This window comes from Tachypleus tridentatus, unplaced genomic scaffold, assembly GCF_004210375.1.
Source record: "Tachypleus tridentatus isolate NWPU-2018 unplaced genomic scaffold, ASM421037v1 Hic_cluster_2, whole genome shotgun sequence".
In the NCBI taxonomy this organism is placed as follows: Eukaryota; Metazoa; Arthropoda; class Merostomata; order Xiphosura; family Limulidae; genus Tachypleus; species Tachypleus tridentatus.
The window spans coordinates 46,562,505-46,584,094 of NW_027467782.1; the positions used below are offsets into that span (position 1 = coordinate 46,562,505).

Below are 21,590 nucleotides of genomic sequence, written 5' to 3' on the forward strand. Positions count from 1 at the left end.
TTTCCATTATCTAAATCTAGTTTCTACCGCTATCAGTGAACATGTACGTACCTTTAAAGGGGTCGACTGGTCTTCTGTTAGATATACCGGGACGCGTAATTCTTCTAGTTGGTTGAAAACTAGTTGGTGCTGGTGTGGTTGTAGATAAAATTGTCGTCGTTGTTGTGGTGGTTGAAGGTTTTCTTGTAGTCGTTGTTGTGGGTCTGGTTGTTGTAAAGCTACTGGTTACTGTGGTGAATGTATATTTGTTTATATTTGATGTAGATGCCTGTTTAGTAACCACTGATGAGGTCACCGTGGACGGAGTGCTGACACCTGTAGACGGTTTGTCCCGGTGGACAGAGTCAGGCACAGTATTGGACACGTCATTATGGCCACAACAACTGCCGATTAAAATTCCATCTAAGCAGTGATTTAAGTGAACTCCGTCTGTCTGGATACAGTCCCACACGAACATACAAGTTCCCTTTTCACCGAGGTCGTTAGAACACGGCTTGGGCCGAATTTGTAGACCTGAAGCTGTGAGTAAGTACAAGATTACAGGACTACCTGAAGCTGTGAGTAAGTACAATTACAGGACTACCTGAAGCTGTGAGTAAGTACAAGATTACAGGACTACCTGAAGCTGTGAGTAAGTACAAGATTACAGGACTACCTGAAGCTGTGAGTAAGTACAAGATTACAGGACTACCTGAAGCTATGAGTAAGTACAAGATTACAGGACTACCTGAAGCTGTGAGTAAGTACAAGATTACAGGACTACCTGAAGCTATGAGTAAGTACAAGATTACAGGACTACCTGAAGCTGTGAGTAAGTACAAGATTACAGGACTACCTGAAGCTGTGAGTAAGTACAAGATTACAGGACTACCTGAAGCTATGAGTAAGTACAAGATTACAGGACTACCTGAAGCTGTGAGTAAGTACAAGATTACAGGATTACCTGAAGCTATGAGTAAGTACAAGATTACAGGACTACCTGAAGCTGTGAGTAAGTACAAGATTACAGGACTACCTGAAGCTGTGAGTAAGTACAAGATTACAGGACTACCTGAAGCTGTGAGTAAGTACAAGATTACAGGACTACCTGAAGCTGTGAGTAAGTACAAGATTACAGGACTACCTGAAGCTGTGAGTAAGTACAAGATTACAGGACTACCACAAACAACTATTTCAAAGTACATTCTGTTCAATAACACGAAACACAGTTATCAGATCATGGGTATTTTTAGAAACGAAAATCAAAATAAATGCTGATAGTAATGTTAGAAGTTGGACTAGAGTCAAATAACGATATCCACAAGCTAACTAGAATATGTAGTCCATAAAACCAAATGTCTGAACAGCCAATAACAGATGGAAAACTAGTATCAGTTAGCCTCAAAACAACTCAGTTTCTAAACTACCAGCTAAAAACCAGGTTTCAATACTCATGGTGGACACAGCATTGTGTAGCTTTGTGCTTTCCAACAACAAACTAAACTAACAAGAAAGGTAAATAAAACGGATATCCTAAACAGAGACATCCAGAGCGTCCAGTGGACTCTGTACCATTCTTCATGAAGTCCTTAAGATAAGTACTGTGTTAGATCTGAAGTTATTCATGCTACTATCAGTTAGATCTGAAGTTATTCATGTTACTACCAGTTAGATATTAAGTTGTTCATGTTGCTGCCAGTTAGATCTTAAGTTGTTCATGTTACTACCAGTTAGATCTGAAGTTATTCATGTTACTACCAGTTAGATCTTAAGTTGTTCATGTTACTACCAGTTAGATCTTAAGTTGTTTATGTTACTACCAGTTAGATCTGAAGTTGTTCATGTTGCTGCCAGTTAGATCTTAAGTTGTTCATGTTACTACCAGTTAGATATTAAGTTGTTCATGTTGCTGCAAGTTAGATATTAAGTTATTAATGCTACTACCAGTTAGATATTAAGTTGTTTATGTTACTACCAGTTAGATCTGAAGTTGTTCATGTTGCTGCCAGTTAGATCTTAAGTTGTTTATGTTGCTGCCAGTTAGATCTAAAGTTGTTTATGTTACTACCAGTTAGATATTAAGTTGTTTATGTTACTACCAGTTAGATCTGAAGTTGTTCATGTTGCTGCCAGTTAGATCTTAAGTTGTTTATGTTGCTGCCAGTTAGATCTAAAGTTGTTTATGTTACTACCAGTTAGATATTAAGTTGTTTATGTTACTACCAGTTAGATATTAAGTTGTTTATGTTACTACCAGTTAGATATTAAGTTGTTTATGTTACTACCAGTTAGATATTAAGTTGTTTATGTTACTACCAGTTAGATCTGAAGTTGTTCATGTTGCTGCCAGTTAGATCTTAAGTTGTTTATGTTGCTGCCAGTTAGATCTAAAGTTGTTTATGTTACTACCAGTTAGATATTAAGTTGTTTATGTTACTACCAGTTAGATATTAAGTTGTTTATGTTACTACCAGTTAGATCTGAAGTTGTTCATGTTGCTGCCAGTTAGATCTAAAGTTGTTTATGTTACTACCAGTTAGATATTAAGTTGTTTATATTTTACTACCAGTTAGATATTAAGTTGTTTATGTTACTACCAGTTAGATCTGAAGTTGTTCATGTTGCTGCCAGTTAGATCTAAAGTTGTTTATGTTACTACCAGTTAGATATTAAGTTGTTTATGTTACTACCAGTTAGATATTAAGTTGTTTATGTTACTACCAGTTAGATATTAAGTTGTTTATGTTACTACCAGTTAGATCTGAAGTTGTTCATGTTGCTGCCAGTTAGATCTAAAGTTGTTTATGTTACTACCAGTTAGATATTAAGTTGTTTATGTTACTACCAGTTAGATATTAAGTTGTTTATGTTACTACCAGTTAGATATTAAGTTGTTTATGTTACTACCAGTTAGATCTGAAGTTGTTCATGTTGCTGTCAGTTAGATCTGAAGTTGTTCATGTTGCTGCCAGTTAGATCTAAAGTTGTTAATGTTGCTACCAGTAACATGTTATTAAGATAAGTAGGAACCCAGAGAGACAGATAGTGAGAGAATGACATATAACACCTCCACCTCTGTTTCTCTTTCTGCCACCTGTACTTCAGACTCTTGCTTGTTTTGTTTTTTTTTTTATATTCTAGTAACGTTTCTAGCCTGCAGGCTTTCTTTAGAGGCACTTGTCTTTCTGTCTCAGCCGCCAGATTTTGAAGCGGATTTGGTAGCATCACGAAGGTTCACCGTATATGTCCGACTAGCCCCGTAAATATGTTTAAAAAAACAAACTAAAGCTGTACATATACTGTTAGCCGAATGAGTGGAAATCAAAGATACAAAGAAAATTATAATGGATGCATCATTTTGTTAAACAGCAAGTTGTCACCCTGTGAGATAGCGGTAAGTTTATGGACTAACAAAGCTGAAATCTGAAGTTCGATTTCCTATGGCGCTCACGATGTGGCGTTCCTTTAAAACAAGGAAACAAAACACAAGCATTTTAATTAAATGAAACTTAATTATATGTGAATAACACACAACACTTAACAATGTAAATAGAACTGGAACAAAAACTTGTGGTGTTTCGAAAAGACATAAAGTCGCAAGACATTTTATGTCTTGGAAAACGTGAGGTCGTTAAATATCTGATGGCATTCTATTTCTTGGAAAGACATGACGTTGTTAAATATCTGATGACATTCTTTATCTTGAAGGAAAGACATTAAGTCGTTAAATGTCCCATGATATGTTATTTCTTGGAATGATTTTGTATTTTGGGTGAGGAAATCCTAACATGAGGACTTGATGCATATAGAATGTATTGACTTCCTAAGCCTTACATGGGCATGTAACCTTTAACCTTTATGTAACGTCCTGTCCCCTATTTCAAACGTACTACTAAACCTTCTGTTATCTGATAGTATTGTGTTGATCATGCTTTCCGTCAGCAAAGCCTTGAGGTGTCTCCATACCTCTGATATTAAGTTCTTAAAACTCTGCTACCGAAGTATACATTTTCTGTATAGTGAGTTTAGAGATAGTGCACTGTAAAACACGTTTTGTTCTCTTTTACCGATTTCCATTTAGAAATTACCAATAAGACACATAAGTTCTTTCAACTGTCGCACATAACAAACCTTGCTATATTAAACGTCAGGATGAAATGGGATTTCTCTTTTCTACCATTACGGATAATGTAAAATAAGGTCTTGCTTCTGGCGTTGTTTGTGGATTAGTGGAGAACTAATAGAGTTTATAAATATCTTCACCGTTGTAGATTAAAACTAAATCCTGTCTTGAATAGTATGAATAAAGTTGTCATCAATAAGATAGGAGACCAGCTTTATAATTAGGTAAGTTTATGATAGCTGCTTAAGATAGGAGACCAGCTTTATAACTAGGTAAGTTTATGATAGCTACTTAAGATAGAAGACCAGCTTTATAATTAGATAAGTTTATGATAGCTGCTTAAGATAGGAGACCAGCTTTATAATTAGGTAAGTTTATGATAGCTACTTAAGATAGGAGACCAGCTTTATAATTAGGTAAGTTTATGATAGCTGCTTAAGATAGGAGACCAGCTTTATAATTAGGTAAGTTTATGATAGCTGCTTAAGATAGGAAACCAGCTTTATAATTAGATAAGTTTATGATAGCTGTTTAAGGTAGGAGACCAGCTTTATAATTAGGTAAGTTTATGATAGCTGCTTAAGATAGGAGACCAGCTTTATAATTAGATAAGTTTATGATAGCTGTTTAAGGTAGGAGACCAGCTTTATAATTAGGTAAGTTTATGATAGCTGTTTAAGATAGGAGACCAGCTTTATAATTAGGTAAGTTTATGATAGCTGCTTAAGATAGGAGACCAGCTTTATAATCAGGTAAGTTTATGATAGCTGCTTAAGATAGGAGACCAGCTTTATAATTAGGTAAGTTTATGATAGCTGCTTAAGATAGGAGACCAGCTTTATAATTAGGTAAGTTTATGATAGCTGCTTAAGATAGGAGACCAGCTTTATAATTAGATAAGTTTATGAGAGCTGCTTAAGATAGGAGACCAGCTTTATAATTAGATAAGTTTATGATAGCTGCTTAAGATAGGAGACCAGCTTTATGATTAGATAAGTTTATGATAGCTGCTTAAGATCGGAGACCAGCTTTTTGATTAGATAAGTTTATGATAGCTGCTTAAGATAGGAGACCAGCTTTATTATTAGGTAAGTTTATGATAGCTGCTTAAGGTAGGAGACCAGCTTTATGATTAGATAAGTTTATGATAGCTGCTTAAGATAGGAGACCAGCTTTATAATTAGGTAAGTTTATGATAGCTGCTTAAGATAGTAGACCAGCTTTATAATTAGGTACGTTTGTGATAGCTGCTTAAGATAGGAGACCAGCTTTATATTAGGTAAGTTTATGATAGCTGCCTAAGATAGGAGACCAGCTTTATAATTAGATAAGTTTATGATAGCTGCTTAAGATAGGAGACCAGCTTTATGATTAGATAAGTTTATGATAGCTGCTTAAGATAGGAGACCAGCTTTATGATTAGATAAGTTTATGATAGCTGCTTAAGATAGGAGACCAGCTTTATAATTAGATAAGTTTATGATAGCTGCTTAAGATAGGAGACCAGCTTTATAATTAGGTAAGTTTATGATAGCTGCTTAAGATAGGAGACCAGCTTTATAATAAGGTGAGTTTATGATAGCTGCTTAAGATAGAAGACCAGCTTTATAATTAGGTAAGTTTATGAGAGCTGCTTAAGATAGGAGACCAGCTTTAAAATTAAATAAGTTTATGAGAGCTGCTTAAGATAGGAGACCAGCTTTATAATTAGATAAGTTTATGAGAGCTGCTTAAGATAGGAGACCAGCTTTATAATTAGATAAGTTTATGATAGCTGCTTAAGATATGAGACCAGCTTTATGATTAGATAAGTTTATGATAGCTGCTTAAGATAGGAGACCAGCTTTATGATTAGATAAGTTTATGATAGCTGTTTAAGATAGGAGACCAGCTTTATGATTAGATAAGTTTATGATAGCTGTTTAAGATAGGAGACCAGCTTTATGATTAGATAAGTTTATGATAGCTGCTTAAGATAGGAGACCAGCTTTATAATTAGGTAAGTTTATGATAGCTGCTTAAGATAGGAAACCAGCTTTATGATTAGATAAGTTTATGATAGCTGCTTAAGATAGGAGACCAGCTTTATAATTAGATAAGTTTATGATAACTGCTTAAGATAGGAGACCAGCTTTATGATTAGATAAGTTTATGATAGCTACTTAAGATAGGAGACCAGCTTTATAATTAGGTAAGTTTATGATAGCTGCTTAAGATAGGAGACCAGCTTTATAATTAGGTAAGTTTATGAGAGCTGCTTAAGATAGGAGACCAGCTTTATGATTAGATAAGTTTATGATAGCTGTTTAAGATAGGAGACCAGCTTTATGATTAGATAAGTTTATAGCTGCTTAAGATAGGAGACCAGCTTTATAATTAGATAAGTTTATGATAGCTGCTTAAGATAGGAGACCAGCTTTATAATTAGGTAAGTTTATGATAGCTGCTTAAGATAGGAGACCAGCTTTATAATTAGGTAAGTTTATGATAGCTGCTTAAGATAGGAGACCAGCTTTATAATTAGGTAAGTTTATGAGAGCTGCTTAAGATAGGACACCAGCTTTATAATTAGATAAGTTTATGAGAGCTGCTTAAGATAGGAGACCAGCTTTATAATTAGATAAGTTTATGATAGCTGCTTAAGATATGAGACCAGCTTTATAATTAGGTAAGTTTATGATAGCTGCTTAAGATAGGAGACCAGCTTTATGATTAGATAAGTTTATGATAGCTGTTTAAGATAGGAGACCAGCTTTATGATTAGATAAGTTTATGATAGCTGCTTAAGATAGGAGACCAGCTTTATGATTAGATAAGTTTATGATAGCTGTTTAAGATAGGAGACCAGCTTTATGATTAGATAAGTTTATGATAGCTGCTTAAGATAGGAGACCAGCTTTATAATTAGGTAAGTTTATGATAGCTGCTTAAGATAGGAGACCAGCTTTATGATTAGATAAGTTTATGATAGCTGCTTAAGATAGGAGACCAACTTTATAATTAGATAAGTTTATAACTGCTTAAGATAGGAGACCAGCTTTATGATTAGATAAGTTTATGATAGCTGCTTAAGATAGGAGACCAGCTTTATAATTAGATAAGTTTATGATAGCTGCTTAAGATAGGAGACCAGCTTTATAATTAGATAAGTTTATGATAGCTGCTTAAGATAGGAGACCAGCTTTATAATTAGGTAAGTTTATGATAGCTGTTTAAGATAGGAGACCAGCTTTATAATTAGATAAGTTTATGATAGCTGCTTAAGATAGGAGACCAGCTTTATAATTAGGTAAGTTTATGAGAGCTGCTTAAGATAGGAGACCAGCTTTATAATTAGATAAGTTTATGAGAGCTGCTTAAGATAGGAGACCAGCTTTATGATTAGATAAGTTTATGATAGCTGCTTAAGATAGGAGACCAGCTTTATGATTAGATAAGTTTATGATAGCTGCTTAAGATAGGAGACCAGCTTTATGATTAGATAAGTTTATGATAGCTGTTTAAGATAGGAGACCAGCTTTATGATTAGATAAGTTTATGATAGCTGCTTAAGATAGGAGACCAGCTTTATAATTAGGTAAGTTTATGATAGCTGCTTAAGATAGGAGACCAGCTTTATGATTAGATAAGTTTATGATAGCTGCTTAAGATAGGAGACCACCTTTATAATTAGATAAGTTTATGATAACTGCTTAAGATAGGAGACCAGCTTTATAATTAGATAAGTTTATGATAGCTGCTTAAGATAGGAGACCAGCTTTATAATTAGGTAAGTTTATGATAGCTGCTTAAGATAGGAGACCAGCTTTATAATTAGGTAAGTTTATGATAGCTGCTTAAGATAGGAGACCAGCTTTATAATTAGGTAAGTTTATGATAGCTGCTTAAGATAGGAGACCAGCTTTATAATTAGGTAAGTTTATGATAACTGCTTAAGATATGAGACCACCTTTATAATTAGATAAGTTTATGATAACTGCTTAAGATATGAGACCAGCTTTATAATTAGATAAGTTTATGATAACTGCTTAAGATATGAGACCACCTTTATAATTAGATAAGTTTATGATAGCTGCTTAAGATAAGAGACCAGCTTTATAATTAGATAAGTTTATGATAGCTGCTTTTCAAAAATAAGGTATTTCCATCACAGGAGAGGGGGGTTGTAGTGTTCCCACCTTAACTTTTATCTTTAGAAAAACAACGTTAATCATTGTGTTATCCTGTCTCCTTCACCGTTTCGATTGCTGCCACGGGCTAAATTTTAACCTCGCGCATTCTTACTTCGTACCACTTGAAGTTAAATCTAACGGACAACGTAGATCCAAGCGTTGTCAACACCCTCCTCAAAAACGTATGACAATTTTTAATTTTCATATATTCATGGTAACCAGGTCGGATATCCTACTGATACCGGATCTTTGTTTATTAAGTTAATAACGTTTCGAATACAGCTTTTCGTACTCTATTTCAGAATAACTTAACGTTTATTGCAACCATAAGTCATTGAACCCGAATATTTTTCGTTAGAAGTCAAGTGTGATTACCACGTCAAGGTTTCGCTAACAACCACCCGTGCGCTAACCACATGCGTTATGGACGCTGAGAACACGCGTCGCTACTCGTGCTTGGAAATTAGGTTAATATAGTTAGAAAAGATACAGACGTTCTTTCTAAGGGGAATGAGTAACCTGTGTTTCTAAGAAAGGGCGTAGTAATCGCTGAACTGTGTGCAAGATTATATATATTGTTTGTTCTTACTATTGGTTTGTTTTGAATTTCGTGCAAAGCTACTCGAGGGCTGTCTGTGCTAGCCGTCCCTAATTTAGCAGTGTAAGACAAGAGGGAAGACAGCTAGTCATTACTACCCACCGCCAACTCTTCGGATATTATTTTATCAACGAATAGTGGGATTGACCGTAACATTATAACGCTCCCAAGGCTAAAAAAGCGAGCATATTTGGTGTGACGGGGATTGGAATCCGCGACCCTCAGATTACGAGTCGAGCGCCTTAACCCACCAGTCCATGCCGGGCCTTGACTTTAGTATCATTGAAATTATAAGAACAGCTCTGTTGTTTACAACTAATAATGTTCATTTTTCCTAAGTGTAACGAAGTTAAAGGTGTTGAAATGAATAATTAAGGTTGGTAAATTCACATTATGTTTAACTATTTATACTGTACCAGATGTAATACCGCAAAGCCTCCAACATTGTTAAACCCACATTATTTTTAACTATTTATACTGTACCAGATGTACTACCGCAAAGCTTCCAACATTGTTAAACCCACATTATTTTTAACTATTTATACTGTACCAGATGTACTACCGCAAAGCTTCCAACATTGTTAAACCCACATTATTTTTAACTATTTATACTGTACCAGAACCAGATGTACTACCGCAAAGCTTCCTAAATGTTAAACCCACATTATTTTTAACTATTTATACTGTACCAGATGTAATACCGCAAAGCTTCCTAAATATTAAACCCACATTATTTTTAACTATTTATACTGTACCAGATGTACTACCGCAAAGCTTCCAACATTGTTAAACCCACATTATTTTTAACTATTTATACTGTACCAGATGTACCACCGCAAAGCTTCCAACATTGTTAAACCCACATTATTTTTAACTATTTATACTGTACCAGATGTACTACCGCAAAGCTTCCAACATTGTTAAACCTACATTATTTTTAACTATTTATACTGTACCAGATGTAATACCGCAAAGCTTCCAAAAGTGTTCTGTTTCAAGAATAAATAAAGGCAAAATTAAGGGCAGCGGATATTTTTGTTTCTTGCCTTTTTTGAAGTTCATTTGCCATGCTGCGTTGTAGCCGACGGAGTGCATAATTCTTCTCGCGATTCATGGCATGCGCACGCTTACTAACTTTGCAACAGTACGAATTGCAGCGTTATGCGTCCTTTATGTGACGTAATTGTAGCATGTATTAATTCACTGACAGACAAACACTATTGTATAATGGTACGAGTGATTAAAACAGGTGATCTCGCCAAGCGGCCTCTTTCAGGAAAGTTAAGCTGATAAATAAACAGTAATAATATTTGGACACTAATAAAAAGCTATCCTCAGCTGGTTTTTACATAAACTATTTAGATTAAAGATTAGTGATACAGAGGTACGTCTGTGGATTTATAACACTAGAAACCGGGTTTTGATACCCGTAGTGGCCAAATCATAGATAGCCCATTGTGTAGCTTTGTGCTTAATTACAAACAAACACATTAGATTAAAGAAAAATAACATAAATCATTCAACTTAGCATAAGCGAAACCACTTGGTTGTTCAGCAATAGACTTGAAGGTTCATAACGCTAAAAATAGGGGTTCTAATATCGCTGTAGAGAAAGCACAATAGACCATCTACTAGTTATTTACGTTAAAAAATCACAAGGAAAAGAAACAAATAAAGATTATTAATAGCATAAAATATATTATTTTTGTATATGAACAGTATATAGTAAAGATAAAGGTTTGACATCCGCTTCTTACATATATAAATCGGTACTGTGTGTGTGTTTTCTTATTGCAAAGCCACATCAGGCTATCTGCTCAGCCCACCGAGGGGAATCGAAGCACTGATTTTAGCGTTGTAAATCAAAAGACATACCGCTGTACTAGCGGGGGGGGGGGCAAATCAGTGCTATTTGTTTGTTTGGCAAAAAGGGAAAAGCCACATTAGACTATCTGGTGTGTCACCACGGAGAATCGAACATCAGATCTTAGCGTTATAATTCCGTAACTCACTGAATTATCGGTAGCATGAAATACACAAATAGAAGGAGTTAGGGACAAAACGTATGTTTATTTATTAACGTAATTCAAAAGGACTTTAATTCTCTATTGTTACACAAAGCTATACCATCAGCTGTTGTTTTCTGTCCAGTACAAGTTTTGAAACCAGAGTTTTAGTGTTCTCAGCTCTTAGAGTTATCACTGAACCAACGAGGACGTACTTTTATTTAATGAAAATATGTTAGAAGAGACGAAAATGAAAGAAAACAAACCTAACGTAAACATATCGTTAGAGAACCAAGTTTGTTTACGGCGAAAAACGATTTTTTTTCGTCTGCTTAATTATATATGTGAAAATCAGCAATGACCGAACAAGGTCAAAACGTTGTTCGCTCCCCTAGATAGTGCTTTTTGTACTCATACCAGCCGTTTGTAAATATATAATTTTCTCGTCATCACGTCTGCTTAATATTTATGAGGTCAAAACTTGTGGCAACTTTAAACAAAGTTTACACCAAATTACGTTAACAACAAATTATAAACCCCAAATCTTTCAACAAGACTAACACCAAATTACGTTAACGGCAAATTATAAACTTACAACTTTAAACAATGTTTACACTAACTCAAATTAAAAACAACTTATAAACTCACAACTTTAAACACGATTTATACCAACTGACATCAACAACAAATTATATAAAGATCACAAATTTAAAATTAAATCCAAGCTTCTATAAATTATCGGTAACTTATTAGATCGTATTTTTGAAAGAAAGCTCTAAATCCTCACAAATTAAAAACAATTTATATAATCTTTTATTTCTGTTAAAAATGACTTAATGTTAATAAAGTAGTTTCTACAAGCTTAGAGTTAGTGTTAATAAGAGAGTATCTACAAATTTAGACGAAGTGTTAACAAAATAGTATCTTCAAATTTAGACTTAGTTTTAATAAAATTTTTTCTACAAGTTTAGACTTAACGATAAGAAGGTAGTTTCTATCTAAAGTTTAGACTTAATGTTAAGAAGGTAGTTTCTAAAGTTAAGACTAGTTTTAATAAAATAGTATCTACAAGTTTAGACTTAATGATAAGAAGGTAGTTTCTAAAGTTAAGACTAGTTTTAATAAAATAGTATCTACAAGTTTAGACTTAATGTTAAGAAGGTAGTTTTTAAAGTTAAGACTTGTTTTAATAAAATAGTATCTACAAGTTTAGACTTAATGATAAGAAGGTAGTTTCTAAAGTTAAGACTAGTTTTAATAAAATAGTTTCTACAAGTTTAGACTTAATGTTAAGAAGATAGTTTCTAAAGTTTAGACTAGTTTTAATAAAATAGTATCTACAAGTTTAGACTTAATGTTAAGAAGGTAGTTTCTAAAGTTTAGACTAGTTTTAATAAAATAGTATCTACAAGTTTATACTTAATGTTAAGAAGGTAGTTTCTAAAGTTTAGACTAGTTTTAATAAAATAGTATCTACAAGTTTAGACTTAATGTTAAGAGGGTAGTTTCTAAAGTTTAGACTAGTTTTAATAAAATAGTATCTACAAGTTTAGACTTAATGTTAAGAAGGTAGTTTCTAAAGTTTAGACTAGTTTTAATAAAATAGTTTCTACATGTTTTAAACATCCAGAATTCAAATTCCCATCAAGACGAAGAACCAGAAATACCACAGATTACAAAACTGAAAATACAAGTAACTTAAATACAAATGGTACATTCAGCTAGCAGAATTAGATGTGAAGACACTTATAATGTTTGAAATCGTCACTCATAAGAGATTTTCTGCGTCATACTTACACAAGTAGAAGTTAGTAATTATAAAAAATACGGTGATCCTAGCTAAACCTGCCATTGTTGCTCTTTTGCATAACCATAAGTTGACCCTAGAGAAAGTAAAAAAATAAATAAATCAAAACAAAATAATTTATGGTCATTTTAAGTATGAGAGCAAATACTAAAGTTTGTAATGGGCTGAAAGCGTGCAAGTTTTAAATATATACTTACGACAATGTGTAAAATAGTTTTATCAAGTGCCAACAATAACAATAACAAATAAGTCACATTTGTCAGGTACCAATAATAAGAAATGAAAATATTACTAAAATATGATCGGAGAAGATTAATCAATAATTTGTTGGCCTTGATACAGAATTAGATAAATAAATGTTTACAATTTAATTATGTTTATATACATATATATGTTTCAACTTGAATTTGCATCTCAAATGTTCTGCGCCAACAGGAGGCAAAAAGCGAAACTCAAAGTAATTTATTTTTAATGGAGTTTCCAATTATATATTAATGTAAAAATCTCTGCTACCCTTTCTGAGAATAAGAAATGTAAGCGGTTTTAGTTCGATTTTGTATGAATGGAGCGAGCTTGTTTGGTGCAACGGGGATTCGAATCCACGACCCTCGGATTATGAGTGGAACGCCTTAACCCACCTGGTTATGCCGGGCTGCTAGACCAAGTGAATGCTAAAATTATTAATAAGGAGAAACTTACTTGAAAAAAATATATTCTCAAGCTCTAGTCAATCAAAAAAGTTGAATAACAAAAGCGCCTTTAACAGTTTATAACAGTATTTATTTCGTTCACATCCTTTGTAATTTCATTTTAAGTAATTTGATAATTAGCATTATAAATTGCTGAATTTATTCGTGTTGACTGAGACTAAAATATTTTGTAACATGAAAAAATAACTTCTTTTTAATAAGTATATTAGGTTAGGTTGTAACTTCTGGAAAACTAAAATTTATTTTCAGGACTTTAAAAACGGGTTTGTTCAAACTTACAGTTTTTTAAAAAGAATGTATTTCCTTGCATAAATGCTCTCGGTAACTCGGCGGCAAGTTTGAGGGTTTTTAGGGCAAAATAACTAACTCGCGTAGCTTTACTGTAAACAGAAAGAAATGAGTCGTTCGCATAAACTCGCAGAATATTTGACGTGTTCGAAGTTATAGCTTCCAATAAGCAGTGTAGTACAGATAATCGATTAAGCAAGTAAAAATAAACATAACGTTAACCAACATGACTTGTAAAACATTAATAAATATAATGAGATGCTTAAAACCGTAAAATAAAGGAATAATTAATAAGTATAATAAGAGTTTAAAACCGTAAAGTGAATGAATAAATACATTTTTTTCGAAGCGCCCTCTGTAATACGTTTTCTGCGTCAGTAGTGCAAGTTATGTGAAACAAGTTTAAAATGAACAAAGGCTGCAATATGATATAGATGCAAAAATATCGGGTAAAGTTATTTAAACTGATGTATCTGTTCTCATGATCAGAAAGAAGGTCTAAATAAAATTACTTTCGAATAAAAGAAACAGATAAAGAGGACAACGAGAATCCGTGATTAAACGTGTTTCGTACGTTATTGAACGATAAAGTGATAGTTAGTGATAAAGCTACGTTATAAGAACTGTAGGGTTTCAGCTATAAGAACTTGTCACAATCACTTTATATTTCTTCTCTTATTTTTATTCTCATGTTGAGAGTTATATTTGGTTTAATCAAACCGAAAACCTTTTGCTCTACATATCAAATAATACTTTTATTTAAACAAAAACGTGTTACGTTTGTGATTATTTATTATGTGTCCGTTAAGGTTCAACTTTTAAATCATCCAATGAAAAAGAACAGTTAAGTTCTTGTTCTCAGTGACGTGTTGCAATGTTACCAAGACAACGTAGCATTAGTCAACAGCATGGCGGTTTTCAAACACCCGGGAAATCTCGGAACTGAGGGGGATACGTGATATCCTGGTGAGCTTTAAGTATAACCTAATTTCCACACAAAAGAAAATGTTACTGTGCTGGCCCAATATGCAAAAGTAAAATGTGGCTCCTAATACATTCTTTCCGACACACAGAAGAAATACGTAGCTACATATGCGTCTGTTTCGATATACAGAAGAAATGTGGCTTCAATGTTTTACTTCCGTTTTGATACACAGAACAAAAATGTGGCCGGCCACAACATTTTGTACCCGTTTCAATATACAGAAGAAAAAAAACAAAACATTTAGTAACAAAGTTTTACTTACGTTATTATGATAAAATTTATAATTTTTTAAGGAACTTGTAATTCTATCCTGTAATCATTGTCGGGTAGAAAAGCAACATTCTCCATGACAGTCTCGGTTCTATGATTTCTGAATTAATAAAAACAAATGTTGACACAAAAAAATACATGCATTACTTTTTTACAGTCCGCCCAGGCAACCCGAAGGCGAATGACCTGTTTGCACGATGTTGTTATTTACGTAACGTCGTCACGGTGATGTAGGTCAGCATCCACAGTCATTGTAATGTGGGCTGTCCCTGGCCTTCGCAACAGACCGAGACACTGTTCGTATTGCCCTACTGATTCTCTGTTTCCGGGTTAGTGGGACCAGTGGAAGGTCGTGATCTGCGGTTCTAAGAAATTAGTCGGACAATAAGAATGACCACAATAATGGACAAGACAAAACCCGTTTGTGGACATTGGTTTTCCTGGCTCCATGACATTGTTACTTGAGGTTAAATAGCCTTGTCACATTGATTATTCTTCTAATTATGACAGAATGTGCTTGGGTAAGCTTTCCAAGTTTTTTGCTTTGTTTCCTTTTCGTGTTACAGTTATATATTTCCCTGTGTTCCAATTTCATGGAATAAAATCCAGGACAAATAAGTACTTGCTGTGTTCTAATTACATAATATATATTACCAGTTAGAATCTTCCGTACCGCTGGTTGATATAGGGTAACTATAAAAGAGAGGGCTGTTTTTACAGCCTCATTAAATGTTTTTACGAATATATAATTTATGAAATGTGAAGGTTAAGACACCTTCGAAAAATTAAAATGTTTTATTTTTATCTAATAAATGGAACTCGTGAATACTTTTTAAAACTACAAATATAATAATTGGCTATATTAATTATTTTACTTAATTATGAAGTCTTTGATAAACTTCCGGTCATTTCAAGGACAGTTTTTGTTGCTCGAAGGTTGCTAAATTTACCTATCGCCTGGGTTTTGTGTTTAACACATGTAATAAACAGAACAAACGGAACTTTAAATATTCGCTTCACAGTCTCAGTTAAACCATTTATTTTATAATTTTGGAAACACTCCAGCCTCAAAACGTGAACATAAGAAAATTAAAAAACATATATTTTAAAGGGTTTTTTTTTCCTTGTGGAAAATAACCTTGCAACAAAAGGTCAAAATATTATATATGTATTAAAGTGTATCTGAATTTTACGTTGCCCATACTGTGAATCTGGAAATTCATGGCTCTCGTCTCGTTGCCCTAATAATTCGCTCCGCACTTTGAGGCCGTAAGTGCGTTTTAAAAGTAACAGTCAATAAGAGTAGTCCAAGTGTTGGTGGCGAATATTGATGGCTATGCACAGATAGCTCCTTGTGTAGTTTTGCGCAGAAGCTTTGTAATTTACCTTCATGGTTTATGTTTTCATAATTCCATTAGGTTATATCTGCGTAGAAACATTAGAACGTGTTTAGAAGTAATTGTTGACATCAAAACCAACAGGCAAAACTTAAGACGTTAATCCGAAGTTCAAGAAGTTTACAGTCAATAGAAATTACTTCTCCCAACTAAACATACAGCTCCCTCTACCGGCTAACCCTGCCTTTTTGTTAATCAAATATTTCACAAACTCGTCTGACTACACACAAAGCTTACTCTGTTTTCCGCTGCAGTAGAAACATCAATTAGGTTTTTATATTTCGCCATTTTTTACTTTGTTTAAGATGTATATTGCTTGTTGTTGTTTTTGCCCTTTGTAAAACAATTAACGTCTCGAATTAACATCTTAATGTTTAAAACTGGTACCTCAAATTGATGTCTTAAATTACCGTTTAAAACTGGTACCTCAAATTGATGTCTTAAATTACCGTTTAAAAATGGTTCTTCAAATTAATGTCTTAAATTAACGTTTAAAACTGGTACCTCAAATTAATGTCTTAAATTAACGTTTAAAACTGGTACCTCAAATTGATGTCTTAAATTACCGTTTAAAACTGGTACCTCAAATTGATGTCTTCAATTACCGTTTAAAAATGGTACCTCAAATTAATGTCTTAAATTACAGTTTAAAACTGGTACCTCAAATTGATGTCTTAAATTACCGTTTAAAAATGGTACCTCAAATTAATGTCTTAAATTAACGTTTAAAAATGGTTCTTCAAATTAATGTCTTAAATTAACGTTTAAAAATGAAAAATGGTTTCTCAAATTAATGTCTTAAATTAACATTTAAAAATGGTTCCTTAAATTAATATCTTAAATTAACGTTTAAAACTGTTACCTCAAATTAATGTCTTAAATTAACGTGTAAAACTGGTACCTCAAATTAATATCTTAAATTAACGTTTAAAAATGTTTCCCCAAATTGATGTCTTAAATCAGATTTCTAAAAGTGGCATCTCAAAGCAATGTTTAAAACTGGTACGTCAAATTATTGTCTTAAATGGACGTTTACATAATTAACATTTCCAATTGGTGTCTGTGGTATATATATATATATATGCGTTATTTAAAACTTTGATCATCATAATTGTAAAACTACTGATATAATTATATATCAACATATTTTTGCTATGAGTTGAAACGTTATAATTACATAAACAATCACCAAGGAAAATTACAGTAATTATCAGGTTTAGTCACATACTCTCACTCAGCAAGACTTGAAATTACAGTACCTGCCTCTCAATGAAGCGGTGTTACTGAATATTCTCCACAAACCCGCAGTGGTCCATGGACGCTCCGGCCCCCCGTACGGAGCAGATAACAAAAGTTCAAAACACACAGAGTGCGGAGCTCGCTTTTTGACTGTTGACTTCTAAGAAGGAAGGCGAGAACTGGCGTCGAGGTATCTCTGTTCTCCAAGTCCTGTGTGTTTATCTACCTGTACTGCTTGGCTGACCCACTACCTGCAGCCACGCGGTGGAAGCTGTGCTCTATTTCAGCTGCAGATGTCTAGAGACTGTGTCTTGGTCGGAACCTAGGGTATGACCTATTTCGGTGTGCCCGATCATTGACTTGGAACTACTTCAGCTAGGACAGGATCAAGGTCAGCTGGTTGAAGGTGTCCAGACACATGACCATCGGCCCATTTTGGTTGCTGACACCTGGTGCATAACACTTCGCAACGGATAATAATTATACAAAGTGTCACTCAGGTTTATAAACTCTTTTAACTTTCTCTTTATTCGGCGTTTCTGTCACACACGGAAGGAAAGAAAATTGTGAGTAGCAGTGGCTCCAAACTCCAACAGACACAATGCGATAATACAACAGAATTATGGTAAGAATGAAAGCTAAAAAATACATAATGTATCTAATGTTTTAAGACACACAGTTTAACGCCCCCTGATGGCCCAGCGGTAAGTCTGGTGGAATGGCACATCAGAGATATTCTTGTCCATAGTTTTGTACTCAACAATAAATAAACACAGTTTTATGGCAGAACAGTGGTGATTACAAATGAATTTTTATTTTAAAAAAACTTGATCTTTCCATTTCAGTTAACTGTCTTTAGTTATAGCTGTCTTTCGCTTGTCACGCCCGGCATGGCCGGGTGGGTTAGGGCGTGCGACTCGTAATCTGAGGGTCGCGGGTTCGCATCCCCGTCTCACCAAACATGTTCGCCTTTTCAGCTGTGGGGGGCGTTATAATGTTCGGTCTATCCCACTATTCGCTGGTAAAAGAGTAGCCCAAGAGTTGGCGATGGGTGGTGATGACTAGCTGCCTTCTCTCTAGTCTTACACTGCTAAATTAGAGATGGCTAGGGCAAATAGCCCTCGAGTAGTTTTGCGCGAAATTAAAAAAAACAAACAAACGAACTTTCGCGACCCTCGAATTACAAGTCAAACGCCTTAACCCACCTGGCCATGCCGGGTCAATATATTTTTGTTAAGAAAGTGTGCATGTGTTTTCTTATGGTAAAACCACAGCGGGCTATCTGGAAATCGAGCTGTTGATTTCAGCGCTGTAAATCCAAAGACTTACCGCTGTCTCACCGGGGAACCTGTCTTTCGCAACTGGCACAAAGCTACTCGAGGCTTTTGTTGTTGATTAGACGGAAATGACGCTGCCAACTTGGGGGAAAAAATTTTTGGTATAATCTCACTTACTTGAAATGGAATTATACATTTTAGTCGTGAACACCAAGATACGCTATTAAAAAGGCAATCAGCAGGACACACTGTTTGTGATAGTTTAACGATTTTCTATCTTCAAACTAATAAATATTTTCGGTAGATGTACTTTAGTGGACTTCACATAAATTTCAAGGCAATCCATTAATTAATACCTAAGACATCTCCAGTTTTTATTCAAGTCTTTCTCCATTTTTTCCTTTTTCATTCTCACCATATGTAGGGTTTGTTTGCTTGTTTTGGAATTTCGCACAAAGCTACGCGAGGGCTATCTGTGCTAGCCGTCCCTAATTTAGCAGTGTAAGACTAGAGGGAAGGCAGCTAGTCATCACCACCCACCACCAACTCTTGGGCTACTATTTTACCAACGAAAAGTGGGATTGACCGTCACATTATAACGCCCCCACGGCTGGGAGGGCGAGCATGTTTGGCGAGATTCGGGCGCGAACCCGCGACACTCAGATTACGAAGCGCACGCCTTAACGCGCTAGGCCATGCCAGGCCCCATACGTAGGAAAACTTTAAAGATACTTTAATTGATATAAAAAAGAAACTTAACTTTTAGAGTTCTTTTTTACCAAATTTGACACACTGATAGATCTTTACAACATATAGTAACCTTGCCGTGTAAATATGTTATTCAACAAATGCAGGTGAATATTTAAAAAAGCTTTTGCGCACGCCCACGCAAAAAATCACGTGAGATATTGGTATAACATTTTTACTACAGCTTTGTCTAAGAGTAAAAGTGGATTGTTTTTAGCTTTGTGCCATTCGTATCAAGGAAGGCTCATTTAGAGCGGCAAAATTATGGAGTGAAAAGACGTAAAATACATAAGTATTAACCAGGTCAAGTCAAATAGATTAGCAGTTTATAGTTCAAGTTTTCAAAATAATCGTGTGAGTGGACGGTTATTATTCATTGTACATTTTTCACTGTAAATTTGCTAAATTTTATAAAATTATTCTAATTAAAGAGCGTTTAGCGTCACGTGATATTAGCTTAAGCAATTAGCATAAATAATGATGCTTGAAACGACTGTACTGATTGTATGCGGGCGATGACAAGAAACCGTACATCAAGATTCCATGGGGTGATAACCAGGCTACGACATCCGTGGCAGACAGAGTCAAGGTAGACCATTATGTGGCCCGGCATGGCCAGGTGGTTAAGGCACTCGACTCGTGAACTGACAGTCGCGGGTTCGAATCCCCGTGACACCAAACGTGCTCACTCTTTCAGCCGTGGGGGCGTTATACCGTGACGGTCAATCCCGCTATTCGTTGGTAAAAGAGAATACCAAGAATTGCCGGTGGGTGGTGATGACTAACTGCCTTCCCTCTAATCTTACACTACTAAATTTGGGACGACTAGCGCAGATAGCCCTCGAGTAGCTTTGTGCTTAATTTCAAAATCAAACCATGACGTTACAATAAAAGAAGTTATTGAGCTGTTTTAGAGAAGAAAACTTATCACCATATATATATGTTAAAGAATCTGGTTGGTTCTGAAAAGTATAATTCTGTTTCGGAAAACAGGGTTACAATTCTAAAGCTAATTTTGGTTACTTTCTTACTTATTGTGATTTGTTGGTGTGTTTTGACACAACGTCATGATATCTAAACAAAAACACCTCAGGTGTGGGAAACGTTTTGACGAAGAAAGAATCCAACTTCTAACTTAAAGAAATGAAACCAGAATTGATAGTTTCACTTATCGCATTCATAACAGTTTTAAAACGAATATTTATTAATTACTGAGAAAGGCAGAGCATCTGGTTCTATCCATTTATCACTCTCCGACTTCACATAACCCCATGAAGACCGAGACGCTCCAACTTCACATAACCCCATGAAGACCCAGTACACTATCGTGTTGTACAATAATCAGTGACCCACATAAAGCAACGTAAGAAGATAAACAGTAGAATAGAAAACAGTTTAGTTGTTAAAGTTATTTTAAACATTGTTACTAGTATCATGTACGTCTCTTTGTTGCCAGGATGTCAAACAATACAGAATGATAACTTTTGTAAGTATTGTTTAAATGTATACTACTCAACCATTACAGAATGATAACTTTTGTAAGTATTGTTTAAATGTCTACTACTCAACCATTACAGAATGATAACTTTTGTAAGTATTATTTAAATGTCTACTACTCAACCATTACAGAATGATAACTTTTGTGAGTATTGTTTAAATGTATACTACTCAACCATTACAGAATGATAACTTTTGTAAGTATTGTTTAAATGTCTACTACTCAACCATTACAGAATGATAACTTTTGTAAGTATTATTTAAATGTCAACTACTCAACCATTACAGAATGATAACTTTTGTAAGTATTGTTTAAATGTCTACTACTCAACCATTACAGAATGATAACTTTTGTAAGTATTGTTTAAATGTCTACTACTCAACCATTACAGAATGATAACTTTTGTAAGTATTATTTAAATGTCAACTACTCAACCATTACAGAATGATAACTTTTGTAAGTATTATTTAAATGTCAACTACTCAACCATTACA

General features: G+C 34.4%; 1 protein-coding gene across 1 annotated transcript in view; it reads right to left on the reverse strand.

Annotated features, from left to right (window-relative positions):
• LOC143242299 (serine proteinase stubble-like) overlaps positions 1 to 18,083 on the reverse strand; it is a 32,507-nt gene extending 14,424 nt beyond the window's left edge. The window contains exons 1-3 of the mRNA XM_076485660.1: positions 17,595 to 18,083; positions 12,676 to 12,761; positions 52 to 519 (exon numbers count right to left, since the gene is read on the reverse strand). Coding sequence (XP_076341775.1) covers positions 52 to 519; positions 12,676 to 12,730 — 523 coding nt within the window. The 5' untranslated portion in view covers positions 12,731 to 12,761; positions 17,595 to 18,083. The remainder of the gene's footprint in view (positions 1 to 51; positions 520 to 12,675; positions 12,762 to 17,594) is intronic.
• Between the last annotated feature and the right edge of the window lie 3,507 nt (positions 18,084 to 21,590).